The 21,205-nt window shown below is 66.3% G+C and overlaps 1 protein-coding gene across 1 annotated transcript in view; it reads left to right on the top strand.

Moving 5' to 3' along the window:
- The window catches only part of NOTCH1 (notch receptor 1), a 44,053-nt gene that overhangs the window by 8,859 nt on the left and 13,989 nt on the right, over positions 1–21,205 (top strand). The window contains exons 3-18 of the mRNA XM_028094868.2: positions 9,429–9,691; positions 10,257–10,595; positions 12,691–12,813; positions 13,168–13,401; positions 13,626–13,781; positions 13,930–14,115; positions 14,411–14,524; positions 15,341–15,454; positions 15,598–15,831; positions 15,915–16,025; positions 16,491–16,683; positions 17,810–17,955; positions 18,150–18,263; positions 19,845–19,964; positions 20,276–20,428; positions 20,967–21,195. Coding sequence (XP_027950669.1) covers positions 9,429–9,691; positions 10,257–10,595; positions 12,691–12,813; positions 13,168–13,401; positions 13,626–13,781; positions 13,930–14,115; positions 14,411–14,524; positions 15,341–15,454; positions 15,598–15,831; positions 15,915–16,025; positions 16,491–16,683; positions 17,810–17,955; positions 18,150–18,263; positions 19,845–19,964; positions 20,276–20,428; positions 20,967–21,195 — 2,829 coding nt within the window. The remainder of the gene's footprint in view (positions 1–9,428; positions 9,692–10,256; positions 10,596–12,690; positions 12,814–13,167; positions 13,402–13,625; positions 13,782–13,929; positions 14,116–14,410; positions 14,525–15,340; positions 15,455–15,597; positions 15,832–15,914; positions 16,026–16,490; positions 16,684–17,809; positions 17,956–18,149; positions 18,264–19,844; positions 19,965–20,275; positions 20,429–20,966; positions 21,196–21,205) is intronic.

Below are 21,205 nucleotides of genomic sequence, written 5' to 3'. Positions count from 1 at the left end.
GGGCTTGACAGGTGGCCACAGAATGTCTCAGACAGCCCCACCCCACCCACCCGCCCTGAGACATCTTGGACCCATGTGGGGTCATGCGGCAGGGGGGTGGGAAGACGCTGCGGCAGCCCTCGGCTACTCCCTTCCCTGGGGACCCTTCCGGGCCCGGGCAGCCGCTCGGCTGCCGGCCCCCTTCCTTCTTCAGCCCACGGTGGTGGCCTGGCCTGGGTCACAGCTGAGCCACAGGCATCTGCCCAGGGGGCCAGAACCCAGGGCCCGGCCACACCCGCTCTTGACCCTCCGCCGACCGGCCTGGGCTAGTAGGGAGCCTACTCGGTGCGCCAGGCCCCGGGGAGGTGTTTGCCCCTCTGCCTGTGCCTAGCCCGGGGCAGGAAGCTGCCAGGAGGGAGCAGCACAGACCTCCCACCAGCCCGGCCAGGCTGCGGGGGGGGGGGGGGGGGGGGGAGGGGGGGTAGCCGCTGTGGGACAGGGGGGTGCGCGGGGGAGAGGGGCAGCTGTCGGCCCCTGGAAAGGTCTGTCCAGGCCTGCGCAGCAGGGCCCGTCGTGGGGCTGGGGACCTGCCTCCCACCATTTCCTGTGTCGGTTGTTGGTGAGCGGAAACTGCACAGTTACTGGAAATGAGAGGTTTGGGGAAGAAGCCAGAGTTTTGAGTGTGTGTGTTTTTCCCTGACAGCTTTTCAGTAAGAGCGACGCTGAGCTCAGGCTGGGCAGTGGGGAGGGTCCTGCCACACGTCTGTCCGCCCCTCGGGGCCTCTGTCTCCCCTCCCTCCGGGGAGGGCCTGGGTGAGGTGACTAGCCCTGGGCCTTCCGGGTCAACCCGAGGGCTCCTCCACCTGTCAGCCTGGCTGGTCCCGGCTCCCATGGGGCGGCCCGCAGGGCGGGGCTCCCCCTCTGCACTTCCCCTCCGTGGTCAGAATGAGGGCGACCTCAGCCCTGTCTGCTTGGGAGCCAGACGGGGCGGCCAGGCAAGGCTGTGTGTGCCAGCGTCTGCGTGTGGCTGGGGCTCAGAGCATGGTGACACCCTCCCCCCGGTGGTCCGGGGCCCGGGGTCCGGCACAGCGGTGGGGCTGGGCGCAGAGCCGGAAGTTGAGGCCGGAGGCTGGTGGGCGGCTCGAGGTTCTGGAAGAAGCTGCAGTCCCAGCCGGTTGCCCTGAGCGGGGCTTTCCCCCGTTTTAGCGTGCCGCTCCCGCTGAGTTGGGGTGTCGCCTCCATTGGCAGCACAGGCTGTGGCATGGGCTTCCTTCTGCCACCCGGGCTGTGTGACCTTGGGCTGCCCACTCACCTTTCTGAGCTCCTTTCCCTCAGGGAGGATGGGGACCTGGCGCCTTGAGCTGGGGGAGGCATCCCACAGAGCTGCTGGCCAGTGACGGTGCAGCCCTTGCGGCCTGTCTGGGGTGATTCTAGGTCAGTGTCCCCTTTAGGTCCATGTGGGTCTGCACGCGGCTCTAACACAGGCGGGTCCCCCGATGGAACACATCGGTTGACTTTTACTCTGTCGGAGCCCTCCCCTCGTGCCCAGAGGCCTTGTCCAGAAAGCTCCCCCAGGCCAGCCCTGCCCCGGCATTTGGGTGAACTCATGCTAGGGCAGAGGGTGAAGCCCAGCCCGAGAGCCGCCCACTTTCCCTGCAGGGAAAAGCCCTCCAGAGGGCCCCAGACCCATGTCAGCCGTCCCAGGACAGCTGGGTGTCCCCAGAGGGTGACCGCAGGCCCCACCCTCACCTCCTTGACCCCGGGCCTAGGTTCCGTCTTCTGGCATTTGCTGCATCCCAGGGCACCTTGGAGGCCGTGCTGGGCCCAGGGTGACCGGCAAGGGCTACACAGCCAGGTACGCAGGCCTGGGGGGCGTGGAGCCTGGTCTGTGGGGCGGGGGTGCTCAGCGGTGTGAGTGGGCAGCAGAGGCCAGAGAGAAAGGGACTGGGGAGCGGTGCAGGATGGGGGTGACCTCTGGGACCACCGCTTAGCTGGAGGCAGCCCACAGCTGGCCCTGCGGGGTCCCCACAGCCCACAGGTGTCCCGGCCGAGTGCAGTGGGGGCAGGCTGGCTATGAGCTCCCGCCCCCTCGTGCCAGCGCCTGTGGACAGGAAAGGCCCCCGGCCCCGTGGAGGAGGGTGACTGGCCCTCCTGCTGGACGGGGCTGCAGAGGAGCCGGGGCCCCAGAGCCGTCCCACCCGCCAGCTGGCTGGGAGGCTTCCTGGTTCCCAGACCTCTCACCCGGAGCCCTACCCCCCACCCCGGGTTTTGTGTTTCTCTGAGCTTGGGGGTGTAAGAATGCATTGTCTGCTGCAGCCCTCTGGGGCTGGGGCGGTCAGGTGGTCAGGTGAGAAACCCCGGCCTTTTGGGCAGGGCATCTGGGGTGCAGAGGACACACACCCTCCCTCCTCTACCTGTGAGCTCCTGCTGGACCCGAAGCTGCCTCTGGAGCGGGGCAGACAGACAGCCCTGCTCTGACTGCTCCTGGGTGGCTGGCTCCTGGTAAAGAGCTGCATTCAAGTCCAGGTGGTGCTGTGTGCATACCATGCCTGAGCCCTGGTTTTCTTGTCTGTGAAATGGGCCCAGTGTGTACCTGTAGGGCCGTTGGGGGAGCCCGGCGAGCGGAAGCTGGGGGGGTCTAAGTACAGGTCCTATTTCATCATTCGGGAACCCACGTGAGGGGGTTGTTGGTGCCCTCTCCAGATTCTGGACGAGCTCAAGTGCCCCTGAGTGTCCGCTCTGGCCGGCCAGGGGGTCGGGGGTGTCACTAAGCAGCCTGTCCTCTCCCCACACCCCCTGAGACGGCATCTGCTCCTAGGAGTGGAGGCAGGAAGCTGCCAGAATCGTTTCTGGCTTTGGCAGGGAGCTCACTCTGCAATTGCTGACTTAATTAATCGAGTTTTGGATTAAGCCCTCCCTGTGGCCTCGTGAGCCTGTCGAGTCCTTCATTGCATCTGAGCGATTGGGGGTGCAGGTCTGGGCTCTGTCCGCTTGGGAGCAGAGGCCCCTGCAGCTGGAGGGGGGCAGCAGGCCTCTGGGAGAGGTCACATCTTCCAACCTTGTCTCTAGTTTGGGGCTCTACCTTTTGGGGGACGGGGGAAGGATTCTCTGAGTGGGCAGCAGACTGTTCTCACATGCCTCACTGCCACAGTCTCTTGTGATCCCGGGGGACCCTGTTCTTGCTGGCTGTGCCAACCAGCGGCCCTCCTCACCCCATGGGTGGGCCTGGGTCGCCTCTGTCCCCCGCTGCTGGGCCGTCTCAGGAAGCTGCTCGACCTCATACTGGCCTTTCCCTCCCTTCAGACCACTGGCCACTTCCCACATCGAGGGTGGGGCAGCCCAGAGTGACCCGGGGACAATGAGCCATTGGGGGCATTGTTTTCCCTGCAGTGGGAAAGGTGGCTTCCCAGGAGGGCAGGTTCATCATTTGTGTGGGGACACAAAGGGCTTCCCCCAGAGCTGGGGAAGGAAGCCATGCTTTTCCTGCATTTGCTCTACCCAGCATATCTTAGAGCATCCAGAGATGTGACTTGGGGAAGAGATTCAAGACAAAGAGCCAGCAGCTGTTGGGGCCGGAAAGCCTGGGCCCTGGGTCGTGGGCAGGCCCCACGCCCCCACCTGCCCTGGGCTGCTGGCCACCGCCGCCATGCTGGTCTGGGGGGGGGGTCTGTCTGTGTCAGCCCTCGCTGCCCCCCCCGAGGCCCTGGGAGTCACAGGCAGGGTCCCCCCCATGGGGCCCAACGGCTGCAGAGGCTGGAGGGAGGCCACTGCTCAGCCAGGCACCCACCGCCCCTGCTGGGATCACTTCCAGGGCCACACGCGGTGGTGGAGGCAGTAACCCCCACACCTGAGCAGGGCACAACCCACGCCCCCCTGTGCCTGTCGAGGTGGGGAGGGGAGCCAGAGCAGAAAGGGGCAAAAGCCTGGAGGTTGCCGAGGGCCATGGTCAGGTGCCCCTGGAGCCCAGCAGAGCACTGGCGGGGTCCCAGCTCAGCCGCAGACAGGTGTCTGGGCAAGGCTTCTGCAGGTGTGAGAGGGACCTGGGGACTTTTCACACGATGGCTCTTTGGGGACTCTGGGGGGGAAGGCAAGGGGCCAGTGCTCAGTTGTCCCAGTTCTCACATCTCCGTGGGGGTGCTCTCCCCCCAGCTGAGCTGCCCTGGCTGTTCCCAGTGGGAAAGGACGCCAGGTCCCCGGGTGGGGCACAGTTGGGGGAGGCCCACAGAGGTCACCAAGCTCCCCGCCCAGCCTGCAGTCAGCACATCATCCCTCATCCATTGCCTCCTGGAAGACGGTGGCCCCTGCTGGGGTATGGGGGGGACTTGGACTGGCCTCTACCCAAGGGGGGGGCTGAGGGCTCAGAACCGCCCCCCCCAAGCCTTGACCAGAGAAAGACTTGGGCTTATTGACTGCAGTACTCATGGCTGTACCTCTGGGGACCTCGGGTCCCATGCCTTTCTATGCTGGCCTCTGTCTGCCCCTGTAGCAAGGGGCCAGGAGCCTCCCCACCCAGTCCACGGGTGGCCCCATTTAGGTGGGCTGGGAGGTGGGTGGTTCTATTCTCCCCAGGCCAGGGGTCTCAGAAACTCCTGGCCCAGCTGTCCAGGGGTGGGTGGGCCCTAGTTTTGTGTCCCGTGTCAGTGGTTTGGGTGGAAGGCGATGGGCCTTTGCTGAGCACCACGGGATTGGGCTCCAGGCAGGATCAGGAAGCAGCCGTGTTCCCCACCCCTTGTCACCAGTGGACACCAGTGATGTTGACTTGGTTGGCCCATACACAGCAGGAGCCCAAGGGCCCCGGGCGCTTCCTAGGCAGCAGGCTCGTGGAGGGGCAGCAGGGGTGATGTGGGGAGGGGGCTTCTAGGCAGTCTGCTGCAGGCAGAGGCATGTGGGGAGCAGGCAGCTTGGGGGCAGGGTCGGTGAGGAATGCCCTCCTTGTTCTGCTCCCGAGTAACCATTCCGCAGCCAGGAGGCACTGGCCCTGGTGATGGTGGCGGCGGGAATTTGGCCTGGGAGCAGGCCTTCCCCGCTACCCCTGGGGTCGTTCTACTAGGGACAGGTGGAGTCAGTTAAGGAAGGGTTGCTAATTACATCCAGGTGGCTTTTTATAGCAAGCAGCCTGGGATGCAGGCTGCTCAGTGGGGTGCGCAGGGCGGTCCCTGCGTCGGGAGGCGGGGGCCTTGCCCACCTTTGGAGTGGCCGCCTGAGCTCCTCCTGGTCCTGGCAGGGTGGGTCCCCTCTGGGCAGGCAAAGTCCTTGTGTCTCCAGAGCTTTCCGTAAACACGCGTAGCTCGGCTGGTTCCGTCAGTATGTTTCCCAGGGACGCGGTAAATCACGCACAGACCAAATCCAGTGCTGGCGAGAGTGAGTCCCCTCTGCCCAAATGGTCAGGTCGCCGGACGATGTGCACGAGGGCCCTCTGAGCATGTGCAGTCCCTTGACCTCCCCCCTCGGGAAACAGAGGCCCAGGCAGAGTGGGATGGAGACCCCCTCCTCCGCCCGACCCCGAAAGTTCCTCTGATCGAAGTACGTTTCACTGGCGCCCCCAGGAAGCACCTGTCCTGGGGTATCTTGGGTTCCTCCTGTGGACAGAAGGGGGGGTACCACATCACTGCCCCCCCAGCTGCCAGGGTGCAGGGCTCCGTGCTCACCGCTGGACCACAAACTCCTTGAGGGCAGAGCTGAGCATAGCACTCCTCACGACTCCCTCCCCCCTCCCCTAGTGTGGGGCAAAGAGACCTGTCATCTGTCCCCTGGGGGTGGCAGATGGCTGCTTAGCTTAGAAAGGAAAACAGCACAATTTAGAATTAGTCCCGGGTGAAAGGTCACAGCAACATCTGCCTCCGGATGCTTTCTGGAGTCGCATTTCTATGGAGCAGTGCCGGCTGGGGAGGGCGGGAGTGAGCACAGTGGAAATACTGAGGCGGGGACAAAGCCGCCCGGCAGCCATTTGGCGCTCCTCCGCTAGGCAGGGTGTCTGCCGGAAGCCTGGCCCCCTGTCGGCCCCCTCTGCGGCCCTGTGCCTGGAGCCCCCAGCCCACCTGTCACTCACCTGCCACGGCCAGCATGGGTTGGCCTGTCGGAGGGGCAGGCCGCACGGAGGGTGGGAGGAAGGGCAGGTGGGGGAGCAGGTGCTGGGCGGCCTCAAGGAGGGGCGGTGAGGCACGGGAGCCGTGCAGTGTGCTGGGCGGGACCGTCCCTGTCCAGTCTGTAGGGGGCTCGCCTCGGCTGTCTTGGGCTCACCACCCCGCCCGGACAGGAGGGGCGTGCAGGTCGGCAGGAGGTATCGCTCGGGTCACCCGAGGCCCTGACCCGGGCCCACTCTGGGAAGCCTCTCACTTTCGAGGCAGCTGTTGGGTGCCATTCCCTTTGCCGGGCCCGGGGCCCCACCCCACCAGGCACTTACACCGACCCCCAGGACAGGCACTGAGGACGGAGGGTCCCTCCGGCCCCCTCAGGGAAGTCTGGGTGCCTTGGGCAGAAGGGGCCACAGGTGTCCATCCCCGGGGAGCTCCCGTGCTGTGGCCAGGTGGGCAGAGAGGTGTCCACAGGTGCAGAGGAGAGAGATGACTGGAGGCTGCCCGGAGCCAGGGGCGTGGGGCACAGAGGGGGCAGGATGGCCTCCAGGACTGGCCCAAAGGTGCTCCACCCGCCTCCCGTCCCAGACCCTGTGCCTGGCCTGGTGCTTCCTCTTGACTCAGGCTCCCAGCCAAGCCCCTGTACCTCGCACCCCACACTGCCCCACAAAGCATCTGCCTCTACTGTCCCTCCTCCAGGGGCCACCCCTCCCCTCGTGGCCCTGCCTGTCCTCGAGCTGGGGTGCTGGTGGTGGTGGCGGCCACGTCCAGGCCCAGCCCAGGAGCCAGCTCGGGCCGGGCAGCATGCTTTCACGGTGCTGTCTGCCTGGCCTGGGCAGGAGTAGGGGAGACAATGGGCCTTCTCAGCCGTGGCTCCGCCCCCCCGGCCCCCCCCCAACGCAGAGAAGCCTCTCTGGTCCCTGCCCCGCCCGCCCTGGTTGGCGGCCCGCCGCGCCCGGCTGGGATCAGCTGCTGCCCGCGTCCCCGGCCACAGGCGCACCTGCTTCCCGGCCGGCCTTTGTCCATGCTACTGACGCCTGATTTATTGGCATATTTTCCCTCGCTGGCCTGGCATAACCCAGCCTCATTGGCTAGGTTGCCACCCATCCAGGTGGGTTGTCCCAAGGTCTTCCCACGGGGGTCCCCACTCCTGAGCCAGAGCACGGGGGCTGTTCACAGAGACACTGTCCCATGGCTGGAGGGTTTGGGGTGTGTATCCAGGCAGAGCCTTCCGGTCCATCTGGGGACACCCAACATCCGGACAAGTTAGGGATCCGTCTAGTGGCAGGGGGTACCCAAGGACACCCCCCCAGGACCCTGAAGACTTCCCTCCCCTCAAGCCAGCAGGGCTTGTGGGGGGGGCGGTGTGGACAAGGCAAGCACCCTCTACCCAGCAACCACCACCCGCCCGCTCCGTCCATGGCTGGGAAAGAAAAAAGAGCCTTTTCTCCAAGTGGCGCGGTGGCTAGGTCCTGCCTGACAATGGAGGGCATTGATAGGTTGGGGGAGGTGCTGCCTGTCCCCCCACACCCATCCCCCGCCGCTCCACTCCGGGCTCCCAGTGCCACTCAGGCCAGAGCCGACGGTCGGTAACTCCCCGGGGTCCTGGAGCGTGGTCGTGCAGGAGTCCCCCTTGCCAGAGCCACTGACCCCGCGGCCTGCTTCCCCAGCAGGCTGGGCAGGAGCCCGACTCTGGCCTGAGTTGCCTCCCCCGACTGGTTTTCTTGAAGCCAGTTGGTTTGGGACTGTTGGCTTCTGACAACAGATGGTGGGCCAGGGGGGCCATTTTGTGTCATCCTTATCACCTTTCCAAGCTGCCACCACAGATAGAAACCTGCAGGGAGACAGACGCATCCCAGGCCTTGGGGACAGCCTGGGGAGCAGCCCACTGCTGAGAAATGCGGAGACTCCGAGACCCCGGCCCCCCAAACCGCCACCCCACCCATGCAGGTCTGATTCTAGCCCCAGGGGCAGGCAGGAGGGGAGGCAGTGAGGACCGGCAGGCTGCGTCCCCATGGGACAGCCGTGGCTGTGGTTTCCGTGCCAGGGCCACGGGGCAGCCCCTTCTTGGCTGGGCTCTGAAAGATGGGATATTTCCATGCTTGGGAGAGCCCCCTCTTCATCCGGGGACCTGAGCTTCCCCACCAGTACCCGCCTCTGCTGGGGGTGGAGGCGCTGCCGACCCGGTGCCCAGAGCTGTGGGTGTGGCGTCCCAGCTGCCTTTCCCAGGCCGCTGTGGGCCGGAGGCGGGCCAGGGGCACGTTATGCCTCAGAGCCTTCACCCCTGGGAAGAACAATGCCTGGCTGGTCCCAGAGCCTTTACTGAGCTTTTCCCTCGAGTACAAGGCCACAAGGTGACCTCAGGGGGCAATTTATGGCCCAGGCTCCAGAAGCTGGGCCGACAGGTGGCCAAGGGGGGCCCTGGGGTGGGGGTGGCCTGCGCGGAGCCCCGTCCCTGCAAAGAACCCGTGAGACGCCCCCCTCCCAGTTCGTCCGCTCCTGTTGGAGCCCGAGCAGCATGTTCTGGGGCAGGGCACAGACCTGGTGGACATGGCAGCCTTCACCCCCAGCTCCCCAGCCCTGGGCTGGCTCACTGAGAGCTCGGGAAGGATGCTCTTCCACGCACCTTGATTTCTCATGCCATGAAACGGGTGTGTCTGCTCCCAGCTGATGTTGTCTGGACATTGTGAAGACTTGATCCCAAAAGGGAAAACCATGTCTAGGCGCTGAGCGTGGGTTGGGGGGGGGATGGGGTGCCAACCACGTCCTGGTGGTATTCCCGTCAGGTAAGACCTCCAGCAGAAAGAATCCACATTGGAAAGGAAACGGGAGACAATCTGCTGCGTCTCGGCCCTCTGTACGTTCATGATCGCGTCCGTAGTGAAAGCAGAAAAGCCGTGAGCCCCCAGAACAGAAGAGCGTCAGAGCACTCCTTCGCGGGGAATGGTTGGGACCCACCTTGTGGCCCCTTCCTGCTGGCTCACCCAGGCGCTCATGCAGACATAAGGGTTTTGAAACCAAGGCCAGGCCTCGCTGTGCGTTCTGCTTTCCAGCCTGTTGCCCCAATTAACAGAATCATTTTTTTTTTTTTTTATTGAGGTGAAATTCATTGAATGTAAAGTTAACCACTTTAAAATGTGCAGCTCAGTGGTGTTTGGCACATATGTGCTGTTGTGCAACCTCCTCCCTGGACCCAGATCATTCAGCTGCCCCCCGAGGAGCCCCTGACCCGGCCCTGCACCCACCCAGGGTGGGGCCCGACAGCTGCCACGCTCCCCGGGGGCAGCCGCGGCCTCCACAGAAGCCAGTGCTGGGTGACGGGGGTGGTTGGCCGGGGTGCCGGCACGAGTAAGCGCTCTGGTGTGTCTGCCACAGTTGCAGCGGGGCCTTTGTGGGCCAGCGATGCCAGGCGCCCAGCCCCTGTCTCAGCGCCCCCTGCAAGAACGCCGGGACATGCCACGTGGTGGACCGCGGAGGCCTGGTGGACTACGCCTGCACCTGCCGCCTGGGATTTTCCGGGCCCCTCTGCCTGACGCCCCAAGACAACGCCTGCCTCTCCACCCCGTGTCGCAACGGGGGCACCTGTGACCTGCTCACGCTCACCGAGTACAAGTGCCGCTGCCCCCCGGGCTGGTCAGGTGAGAGAGGGCAGCGGGCGGCGGCCCCGAGGACCCTCAGACGCTGGCCCTGCCCTGGCTGCCCATGTGCCGTGACGAGCGGGGCAGATGCCAGGTCAGTCTGTCCTTCAGGCCGCTGGGGTCGGTGACCCCTACCCTGGAGTCCCCACGCCCCTTCCCAGCCCCGAACTTGTCCAGTTGTGGCTGCCCTGCTCCAGGGCCCCCACTCCTCCCTGCCCCCGTGAGGAAGGGGGTCCTGTCTCTCGTCCTGTGCTCGGGGGTGGGCCAGCCTCCGTCGGGGGCTCTGACGCTGCGTGGGGCTCTGGAGGGGACACACTGGGGTCAGGTCTCGAGGCCGCCCCCGCCCCCCTTAGCAGCCGTGCGTCCTGGGAACCTTGGTCCCTGTCCACAGACAGATGGCCGTGTCCCGCCGTGGGTCCTGGGGGCTAAAGAGAGGATGCTGTTAGGTCTGTGCCAGGCTGGTTCCTCCATGGTACCCAGGAGCCGCCCCCCGGGGCCTGGAGGAGTCCTGGCTGTGGGCAGCCAGAAGGCCTGCGTGACCCTCTCACTGCCCCTTGCCCACCAGGGAAGACGTGCCAGCAGGCCGACCCGTGCGCCTCCAACCCCTGTGCCAATGGCGGCCAGTGCCTGCCCTTTGAGGCCTCGTACATCTGTGGCTGCCCACCCGGCTTCCACGGCCCCACCTGCAGGCAGGACGTGAATGAGTGCAGCCAGAACCCCAGGCTCTGCCAGAACGGGGGCACCTGCCACAACGAGGTCGGCTCCTACCGCTGCACCTGCCGCACCACCCACACTGGCCCCCACTGCGAGCTGCCCTACGTGCCCTGCAGCCCCTCCCCCTGCCAGAATGGGGGCACCTGCCGCCCCACGGGGGACACCACCCACGAGTGCGCCTGTCTGCCAGGTACCATCCCGCCGGCCTCCCCACTGCCACTGGCAGGCCCCAAGGGGGACCCAGGGGTGCGGGAATGGGGGTGTCCTGTGTGGGGGCAGGGGCGGGTCTGGAAAGGGTACAGGTTAGGCAGCGGCTTGAATCAGGGTCCAGGTGTCACCCTGGTCCCTGGCCATCCCACTTCTTCCTGGGGGTGGGGTCTGCTGTGGCCCCCAACACTTCCACCCCCCCACCCCCTGTGCCAGGGACCTGGGGTCCCCGCAGCCCCCAGGGCAGGCTCGTCAGTGAGATGCGGCCCTGGGTGAATCGGGCTGGACAGGTGTGCCCTCCCTGGGGGTTCCCCCCTGCCCTCATAGCCCCTGGCCCTTCGCCCTGCTTGGAGCCTCCTTGGGTGGCAGGCATGAGCCTCCCCGCCCCTTAAATTCCCTGGAAACCTTGTGCTAGTTGTGAAACTCAGCACAGCCTGGCTGGGACACTTGCTTATGTCGCCCCGGGCCTCCCGTTTTGCTGGGGCATGTCACCGCCCCCCGGTGGCTTGTCACCCATGGGTGTGGGGGACAGCGAGGGGCAGCCAGCCATGGCCACTGGCCCTGTTGCACAGGCTGGTCTTTGCACCACAGTTTCTTAGTCCGTTTTGCTGCTGCTGATCTAAAAATAATACTGACGGGAGGCTTGCCAACCTCGTAGTGTGTCAGCTGCAGTTAGGTGGGCCTGGGGCAGGGGAGGAGGAGGAGCCGAGAAGGTGGGGTCGCGGGGTTTGGGTGCTGGGCGTGCAGGGGTACCAGGAGGACTGCCCCAGCTGCCATACTCCGCAGCCCCTGCAAAGGGGAAGTGGCCTGCCTGCCGGCCACATAGCCCTGGGCCTCGTCACCGCACCAGCTGCCTTTATGTGCAGACACCAGGCACGTGCATTTCCTGGGCAGTGCTGGGCGTTTCCCTTGCCACCTGACCGCCCCCGTGCTGCTGGCTGTTCAGCTCTCCCCGGGGGCTCAGAGCTATGCCCAGTTGCCAGGCCCACCCTGGGTTCTGGGTTCAGATGCCTTTTTGTTGGCCCAGTGACCTTGGGCCTGGGATCTCCCATCCAGCCACGTGGCTCAAGAGGGGCCTGCCCCCCTGGGGCCACAGTGAGGGCCGGAGGATGCAGGGTGTGGGGGACCCACTGGAGGATATCCCATGCCTAGAGCTCATGTGCCCCACCATAGGAGATCCTCCAAGGCACGGGGAGAAGCCGTGCTCGAGGCCCACTCTAGCACACATGGGAGTCACAGCTCGGGCTCTGGGCTCCCATCAGGGGTGCTCCCTCCAAAACACTGTCCACTTCGCACTTTGGCTCTTCCAGGCCTCCTGCTTTTGCCCCCCACAGCACGGGTGGGGTGGGGGGGCCCCGAGGGAGGAGACTGGCTCTCCAAGGGCAAGAGAGGGGTTCAAAGGCACCCCGGGAGGGGCATTAATTAGTAACCGGCTGCAGGTTTGGGCTCCTGCCCAGTGCACCTTTCTTGGTTGATGATTGAACGAGCGGGACTTGAGCGGGTTAATGGCTGACTGGCGTGGAGGCCATGTGGCAGTTGACCCCATGTTGGGGAACCACACCTCTGTTCCTGGGAAGCTGAGGGCCACGTGTGTGCGCTGCCTCCTGCAGTCCCCTGCCTGGAGACCCCCCCCCCCCCAGCCCCAGGGCAGTCCACTAAGATGGGGCACGTGCTGCGGGCCCACGGGGTGCCCTGGGAGCCCCCCTCATGGTGCTTGGCCTGGAGGCAGCCACAGGGAACTCGGCTACAGAAGGATGTTTCCAGGAGCACCTCCAGAGTCCCACGTTCCCAAGTCCCTGTCTAATTAGCCAGCCCTGGGCCAAGGGATTCACGAGAGGAACGTGTCACCTGTGGGCTCTGGAGTGGGGGGCCTGGTCACATGGGAAGCAGGGAGAGCAGGGGGCAGGGCCTGGACCCCAGGGCCCCAGGGTGGTGGGCACCCCAGCACAGGCCTCGGAGGGGCAGCACCCCGCCCAGAGCAGGGTGTGTGGGTCCAGCCAGGAAGACACTGGAGCGGGCCCATGGCGTCCGACCCTGCGGCCAGGGCCTGACCGTGCCCCCGGCTCCTCCTGCTGCAGGCTTCACTGGCCAGAACTGTGAGGAGAACGTGGACGACTGTCCAAGCAACAATTGCAAGAACGGAGGTGCTTGTGTGGACGGCGTGAACACCTACAACTGCCGCTGTCCCCCAGAGTGGACAGGTGCGCGCCGGGACCGGCTCGGGGCGGAGGGGGCTGCCCGCCCGGTCTACCCCGGGGGAAGTGTGGCCGGGTTCTGAGGCCCCCACCCCAGTGGCCGCACTGTCCGCAGCCCGGCCCCGGTGGCCCCGCGCCGCAGTCGGGCTCCCTGGGTTTGGGCCCAGCCTAGGGCTCGCGTCTGGATGGCGGACAAGCGTGGCCCTCCCCACCCCCCCGAGCCCCTGTGCCCGCAGCAGAGCAGAGGCTCGGGCTGGCGGTGGGCGGAAGGCTTCCCGAGGAGGTGGACCCCGCGCCTCGCGGTCCAGGGCCCTGGCGGCATTCGCCCAGCCCGACGGCCTTGGCCCCCTCCCCCCGCAGGTCAGTACTGCACCGAGGACGTGGACGAGTGCCAGCTCATGCCCAACGCCTGCCAGAACGGCGGCACGTGCCACAACAGCCACGGCGGCTACAACTGCGTGTGCGTCAACGGCTGGACAGGCGAGGACTGCAGCGAGAATATCGACGACTGCGCCAGTGCCGCCTGCTTCCACGGCGCCACCTGCCACGACCGCGTGGCCTCCTTCTACTGCGAGTGTCCCCATGGCCGCACGGGTGAGCACCAGCAGGGGGCAGGGCGCACTGTCACCCGGACGCACAGCTGTGGCGGGTGGAGGGAGGAGGGCCGGGGGCGCACGGGGGCAGGCCCGCTGCTGACGAGCCTCCTGGAGCGACCCGCCGTCGTGGGCCTGATGGGGCCGCTGGGCAGCGTGGCTGTGGGAGGCCTGCCGTCCCCAGGCTGGGGCGGGTGCCCTGCTGACCGCCGCCGTCCCACCCAGGCCTGCTGTGCCACTTGAACGACGCCTGCATCAGCAACCCTTGCAACGAGGGCTCCAACTGCGACACCAACCCTGTGAACGGCAAAGCCATCTGCACTTGCCCCTCGGGGTACACGGGGCCGGCCTGCAGCCAGGATGTGGACGAGTGCTCGCTGGGTGCGTCGGGGCGGCCGACAGCAGGGGAGGCTGCTGGATGAGCGTTCCCGGTCTGGTGGGGAGGCGGGCTTGCCCCACGACGGTCCGGAGGTCAGGGTGCCTGAAGCAGCCTCTCACCGGAGCTGTGTGCCCCCTGTCCCCCCACCAGGTGCCAACCCCTGTGAGCACGCGGGCAAGTGCATCAACACGCTGGGCTCCTTTGAGTGCCAGTGTCTACAAGGCTACACCGGCCCCCGTTGTGAGATCGACGTCAACGAGTGCATCTCGAACCCGTGTCAGAATGATGCCACCTGCCTGGACCAGATCGGGGAGTTCCAGTGCATCTGCATGCCTGGTATGTGGAGCCAGCCTCCAGCCCATCAGGGTGGGCCCTGCAGCGCCCCCGGCCTCCACAGCCACCCGGGCCAGTCCCCGGGGCACCAGCCCGCAGAGCAGCACCAGGGCAGGGTGGGAGGGTGGACCCCGGGGTGCCGGGCCAGTCACGGGAGGGCACGCGTGGGGGTGCCAGGCAGTCGGCTCCACGGGCAGCAAGAGCCAGGGACCACTTCTCTGCATGGAGCCCCCAGCTGTGGTGGGCCGGCTGAGGCTGTTCATGGGCCCAGTGCCCCCTCACCATCCCCCACCCCCAGGCTACGAGGGCGTGCACTGTGAGGTCAACACGGACGAGTGTGCCAGTAGCCCCTGTCTCCAGAACGGCCGCTGCCTGGACAAAATCAACGAGTTTCTGTGCGAGTGCTCCACAGGTGAGGCCCGTCCCCGCAGGGCTGCCGCCGAGCCCGCCCTCCCCGGGGGCACTGGCCCAGGAGCCCTGACGCTCCGCTGGGGGGCCCTGGGCTTTGTCCTGCACGAGCCTCTCCCTACAGGGGCCCCAGGGGCGGGCCTGCAAGGACTTCACCTCAGGAATGACTGGGCCGGGCTGGGCAGGGGGTGCTGACTCCCCGCCTTGCTGGGGGGGGCGAGGGGCACCCAGGGCCTAGAAATCCTCCTGGGTGCTGCAGTTCCCTGGGGATGAGCGCCCTGGGAGCAGCGGTGTACTCCCCAGACCCCCGAGGGGCGTAGGTGGGCAAGAGGTGTCAGCCCGGCACTCGGAGGGCTCGCAGCTGGGAGGGAGTCGGCCTGGCCTGTGCCCCCTGCAGCGGGCGTGGCCTGTCATGGACAGTGGACGTGGCCCACAGTGGACGTGACTGTCAGGAGGGCCTGAGGAGCTCGGGGTGGGCGGGGTCTGTAGGTCCAGGGGCCAGCCCCGGGCCCCGGGAGGTATTTGCAGGTCAGAGTCTGGGCCTGCAGGGTATAAATCGGCCATCGCAGACACTGGGGGACCTCATTCACAGTCCGACATGGTTGTAGACATAGCGGCTGGGGTCAGTCGGGGAAAGGGCCCCTCTTGGCGGGGCAGGAGCTGAAAGGGGGCAAAAAGAGAGATAGGAGGTCTCCTGATTCCTGGCTGCAGCAGGCTTTGGGGAGCCCATCCCAGGAACTCCCTGCTCTGGTCCGGCTGGGGCTCAGCCAGGGGCCCCTGTCACCCACTGCATCTGATGGCAGCCCTCCCCCGGCCACAGGCTTCACCGGACATCTGTGTCAGTATGACGTGGACGAGTGTGCAAGCACGCCCTGCAAGAACGGCGCCAAGTGCTTGGACGGGCCCAACACCTACACCTGCGTGTGCACAGAAGGTGTGGGGCCGGGGAAGGGGGCGGGAGGCAGTCCGTGAGGAAAGGCACGCTCCAGTCCTCCCCTTCGGGAGCACAAGAGTGCCAGGTCCGCTTGGTGGCCTTCCGGCCGCAGCCGCCCTGACGCCCCGGGCCCTGCCCTGCAGGCTACACGGGGCCGCACTGCGAGGTGGACATCGACGAGTGTGACCCTGATCCGTGCCACTATGGGGTGTGCAAGGATGGGGTGGCCACCTTCACCTGCCTGTGCCGGCCGGGCTACACAGGTCACCACTGTGAGAGCAACATCAACGAGTGCCACAGTCAGCCCTGCCGGCATGGCGGCACCTGCCAGGACCGCGACAACGCCTATCTCTGCTCCTGCCTCAAGGGGACCACAGGTGCCTGGGGGGGCGGGGGCGGGAAGCGGGGGCGGGGCACGCGGGGGGGCCAGAGGGCTGACCACAGCGCTGCCCACCGCCAGGACCCAACTGTGAGACAAACCTGGACGACTGCGTCAGCAGCCCCTGCGACTCGGGCACGTGCCTGGACAAGATCGACGGCTATGAGTGTGCGTGCGAGCCCGGCTACACGGGTGAGCGGCCCGCGCACTCTGTCCCTCCCGGGCCCTGGCGGGCCAGCTCAGGCGCAACGGAGAGCAGGGTGCGGCCGACCGCGGCGGAGAGCGCAGGGGCCCCGGGGCTCTGACCGGTGCCGGGATGGGCACCCTCGACCCTCCTGTCTCTGGTCAGAGCCAGACTCCTGGGCGCATGTTCTGTGTCTGCCGCCACCACTGTCCACCCTGGAGGCCCGTCTGGGCTGTTGGGATGACGTGGGCCCTGTCCCTGAGGCCACTGCGCTCACGTGGGAAGCCCCAGCTGAGACTTTTTACGCCTTAGGAGGACCAGGGAGGGGGCTTGGGTGTCCTCACCCGTTCAGCAGAGGGGGAAACCGGGGCTCCAAGGGGCCAGAACCTGCTCACTGAAGCTCGTCCTCTTCTGAGGGGGGCTTGGGGGGCCCCGGGGCGTGGGTGTCTGAGCTCCCCCACCACTGCCCACAGGGAGCATGTGCAACGTGAACATCGACGAGTGCGCGGGCAACCCCTGCCACCACGGGGGTACCTGTGAGGATGGTGTCAACAGCTTCACATGCCGCTGCCCCGAGGGCTACCACGGCCCCACGTGCCTGTCCGAGGTCAACGAGTGTAGCAGTGACCCCTGCATCCACGGGGCCTGCCGGGACAGCCTCAACGGGTAGGTGCGGGCTGGGGGTGCTGTGGGGGGGAGCAGAGCCGCACACGGGCTGCAGCCGCAGCCCCCCACCCCCGGCACATGGTTGGCCTGGCCCTCCTCCCCAGAGCCTGGCATGGGCATGGTCGGCTCAGGGTTCAGGTCTCGGTGACCTGAGGCACGTGTGCGGGCTTCCCGCACCCCACATTTCTGTGATGTGCTCACCTGTCCCGTTCCTTGTCCTGGCTGCTGAGCCAGCTCCTGAACCGTAGCGGGGAAAGGGGCATCTTGAACCACACCGGAGTTCACGTTAACGAGGTGGCTGTGGTCACCAAAAGACGGGCACCTGGGGGGCCAGCCTTGTGACCTCCCAGCAGGGGAGGGGGGCGGGAGGTTGAGTTAAGCCCCAAGGCCAGAGATTTATCAGGCACGCCCGTGTCCCCCAGGGGTTGGGAGAGCTTCTGGGCATGTGGACGCGCTGGGAGGCCTGGGCTCCCCTGTGCCTCATCCCGTGTCTCTCCCATTCAGTTGCTCCTGAGCTTCAACTTGTATTAACCGCTAACCCGGCAAGTACACTTTCTCTGAGCTCTGTGAGCCGTTCCGGCACGTCCTCAGTCTCGAGCAGAGGGTCTCGGGACCCCCAGTTGATGGGTGACAGCCCGGCCACGTGGCGGGCGTCTGATGGGGGCACCGTGTGTGTGCCTGAGCCCGTCTCCCGTGGCGTCTGTGCCAACACCAGCACTTGAGTGTGAGACACCCAGAGCTGGGGAACCGGTCGGTGTGGGAGAAGTGCACACGCGGCGTTGGCAGGGCGAGGGCACGGGGCGGCTGAAGCTCGCTTTGTCTCTGACACCCACTGTGTGCCCAGCACTGCCCTGTGGAGGTGGGCTGTTGACATGGCCAGGGAGCCCTTGCTCTCTGTTCAAGGCCACGTGGGGGCCGAGTGGCACGTGGCCTGACCCCGGCCTGGATGAGGCGCTGTCCCAGAGGTGATGTAACCCCTGTCTCAGGCGAGGGGGGTGCTGTTACCCCCACTTTAAGGGGCTCTGAGGGCCGGAGTGGACCAGGCCCTCTGTGGCGTCGGACCGCAGGGTGGTGGCAGAGCTGGGAGCGTGGGCGCACGTAAACCGCCCTGTGGTCCACTCTGCAGGTACAAGTGTGACTGTGACCCTGGGTGGAGTGGGGCCAACTGTGACGTGAACAACGATGAGTGTGAGTCCAACCCGTGTGCGAATGGCGGCGCCTGCCGAGACATGACCAGCGGCTACGTGTGCACCTGCCGCGAGGGCTTCAGTGGTGAGGAGTGGGCCGGGCAGGGGGCTCTGGGGCCACCCGCACTGCCTCCCTCCCGCCATGGGCACCGGCTGCCGCCGGGATGGGCACGGCGTAGGGCTCTGCCTGCAGCCTGGGTGGCAAGGAGGGTCCTGCAGCAGGATCCTTCCATGGCCCCGCGGTGATGGGCTCGCCGACCACTGGCGCTCTCTCTCCAGGCCCCAACTGCCAAACCAACATCAATGAGTGTGCATCCAACCCATGCCTGAACCAGGGCTCGTGCATCGATGACGTGGCCGGGTACAAGTGCAACTGTCCACTGCCCTACACAGGTGAGGGTGGGCTGGTGGGCCCCGGGCTGCCGGGGTGGGGGGTGCGGCAGTGTGGCACAGCATGGCTTTCTTGGGGCTGGCCTGGCCACACTCGGGCCTCCCCCCATGGCTGGCCTTGCCAGATTCGCAGCAAACACACAAGACGCTGGGGAGACGTTGTACTAGGAGTCTGTCCCAGACGGTTGGTGTGGTCGGCCGGCCCACCCAGGAGCTGGGGTCCTCCGCAGCAGAGCCAGGAGCTGGGCCTGGGCGGTTGGCCTCCACGGCCCGGTGTCCACACTGCGTGGGCCCCTGGGGGCCAAGCGGCACCCCCCCACCTTGCTGGCCGGGCTTGAGGGATCCCTTTGACGGCGGGCCTTCTTTGTGTCGGGGAACAAGGAGCCCTCTGTGAGGGCTGAGCGAGGCGGGAGGCGTTTCCCTGGGCGTCCTGGCGTCTGCCGTTGGCCCGGCCAGCAGGATCGCAGGAAACGGTCCCCTCTGTGGAGATTGAGAGGGGGCTAAAACACGGAAGTCCACAGCTACTCCTGCCACTGGGTCCCACTGGGAGTGGGCAGAGGGCACTGCCACTGGGGACGGTTTCAGGACGGCCGCCGCCTGGGGGTCTGGAGGCGGCCCCGTGTGGCCAGGCAGGTGCGATGGGGGCCTGGGCCTGTGCTGGCAGTTAGGCAGCCTGTGACCCGTGTGGCCATAGGCCACATGGCCAGCGTGGTATTTTCGTGGACCAAAGCCGGGGGCCTGGATTTTTTCTCCTGCATGGGTGAGGAAGCTCCTGGCTGATAGCTGCCCTCGCTGGGGCACACGGGTCCCTTTTGGACACAGTATCAGAGGCTGGCGGGCCTGGTGGGGAGGAGCCGGCCTGTGCTGACCGGCTTCCCGTCTGCCCACTTCCTGCTTCCCTCTGCACAATTGTCGGAAACTCTGGCGAATTTCCTGCCTGCCTAGGTCACTGTGGAAACAGATAGAAAGAAAGGCTCTGGAAAATCACCCCAGCAGGCCAGGGAGATAATGGGCCACAGGGAAGATAGTGCTTCCTTTCTTCCCCGGGAATCGGCCCCCACGGCTGTAAACAGGAAGGCTGTCTGCTGGGCTCTCGTGGAGGAAAGTCACCCCAGTGTGACACGCTCCTAGCGAGACTCCCTTCCCCGTGCCGGGGTCCTGTGCCGCTGGGGCTCCTTCCCTGCTGCCCAGCCTCTGCTCGGTGGCTTCTGTGGCCTCCGTGACTGGACGCTGGCTGCCCGTGGCACAGAGCCCTTGGGAAGAGCTCCCAGGCCTCCTGGAGGCCAGAAGAGGGTGTGAGGCTGGAAGCAGGCCGGGCCCCTGTGACGTGGTCGGGGGCCGCCAGTCCGCTCCTGAGGGGTGGGGACCCAGGCTGTATCCTGCAGGGACTGTCGGGGAGCCGGGCATCTCTCTCGTCTGTCTTCAGGCCCCCGGTTTGGGTCCTGACCCAGCCAGGAGCTTGCCTGGGGTCCCAGTGCAGCCCCATTCACCCACCATAGGGCCAGCCACTGGGAGATGCTGTGGGACAGGGACCCTCCGGGCCAGGGCTCCCTGGGTCTCAGCACTTGTTCACCTTCCCGTTAGGAGCCACATGTGAGGTGGTGCTGGCCCCGTGCGCCCCTGGGCCCTGCAGAAACGGGGGCGTGTGTAAAGAGTCCGAGGACTATGAGAGTTTCTCCTGCATCTGCCCCACGGGCTGGCAAGGTGAGGCCTCCTGCCCCGTGGCCCTGCCTGGGTGCGTCCCCCTGGGGCAGGAGGCCTGGAGATGAGCCAGTGGGTAGCAGAGCCACACCTGCAGGGCCTCTGGAAGCAGAAATGGGCCTGATGGGGCCCTTCCCACCCTGCATTTCTATCATCTGTTTGGCTCGAGGTTGGGGGGGTGGCAAGTCAGAGAGCCCTTCCTTCCTGGGGTGTCCACGGAGGACTGTCCTGGGGCACAGGAGGCCCTGCTGCTGGGAGGATGGGGGAGAGGCCTGGAAGGCGGGGGCTGAACCCACACCCCCCCTTCCCCCCAGGACAGACCTGCGAGGTCGACATTAACGAGTGTGTAAAGAGCCCGTGCCGCAATGGTGCCTCGTGCCAGAACACCAACGGCGGTTACCGCTGCCGCTGCCGCGCGGGCTACACGGGGCACAACTGCGAGACGGACGTGGACGACTGCTGGCCAAGTGAGTGGCCCGGCCGGCTCGGCCCCTCTGAGCTACTCCTGGACCGGCCGTTTCTTGGGCGGCCATGGGGCAGGGAGCTGGCTGGGGTCCAATGGGAGGACCGATGTGGCAGTGCCTGGGGGCACGCCTGGGTCACGCTGCGGGGGGGGGGTAGCCTCGCATGGACCGAGGAGGGTGGTCCTGGGTGGCCCCAGAAGTCCCCAGAGCCAGACTGCTGGCACCTCCCAGTGGGTTCTGGGAGCTCCTCCACCCGCGTGTCCTTACCAGTCCTTATTGTGACCCCACGAAGGAGCAGGGCTCTTAGCCCCCCACCCTGGGTCAGGACACTGAGACCCGAGACACCAAGCGTCTTGTCTGGCGCCACCAAGCAAGCAGGGGAGATGGTGCCGCCAGCCCTGTTGGTCTTTAAGCCTGCCCGTTCCGCCCCTGCCCTGCAGCCTGGGGCCTGGGAGCGTGTCGGGGAGCGTGGGCCCCCAGCTTTGGCCCCCTGGCAGAGTGGTGGTACCCACCCTCAGCCTGCCTGCCTGTCCCCTCCCAGACCCGTGCCACAATGGCGGTTCCTGCACTGATGGCATCAACACAGCTTTCTGCGACTGCCTGCCCGGCTTCCGGGGAGCCTTCTGCGAGGAGGACATCAACGAGTGTGCCAGCAACCCGTGCCGCCACGGCGCCAACTGCACAGACTGCGTGGACAGCTACACGTGCACCTGCCCCACGGGCTTCAGCGGGATCCACTGTGAGAACAACACGCCTGACTGCACAGAGAGGCGAGTGCTG

This window comes from Eumetopias jubatus, unplaced genomic scaffold (genome assembly GCF_037043125.1).
Source record: "Eumetopias jubatus isolate StellerSeaLion01/CBP00866 unplaced genomic scaffold, mEumJub1_p1.0 scaffold_15, whole genome shotgun sequence".
NCBI lineage: Eukaryota > Metazoa > Chordata > Mammalia > Carnivora > Otariidae > Eumetopias > Eumetopias jubatus.
Note: the sequence above shows the minus strand (reverse complement) of the source record. Positions and strands in the feature narration are given on the sequence as shown.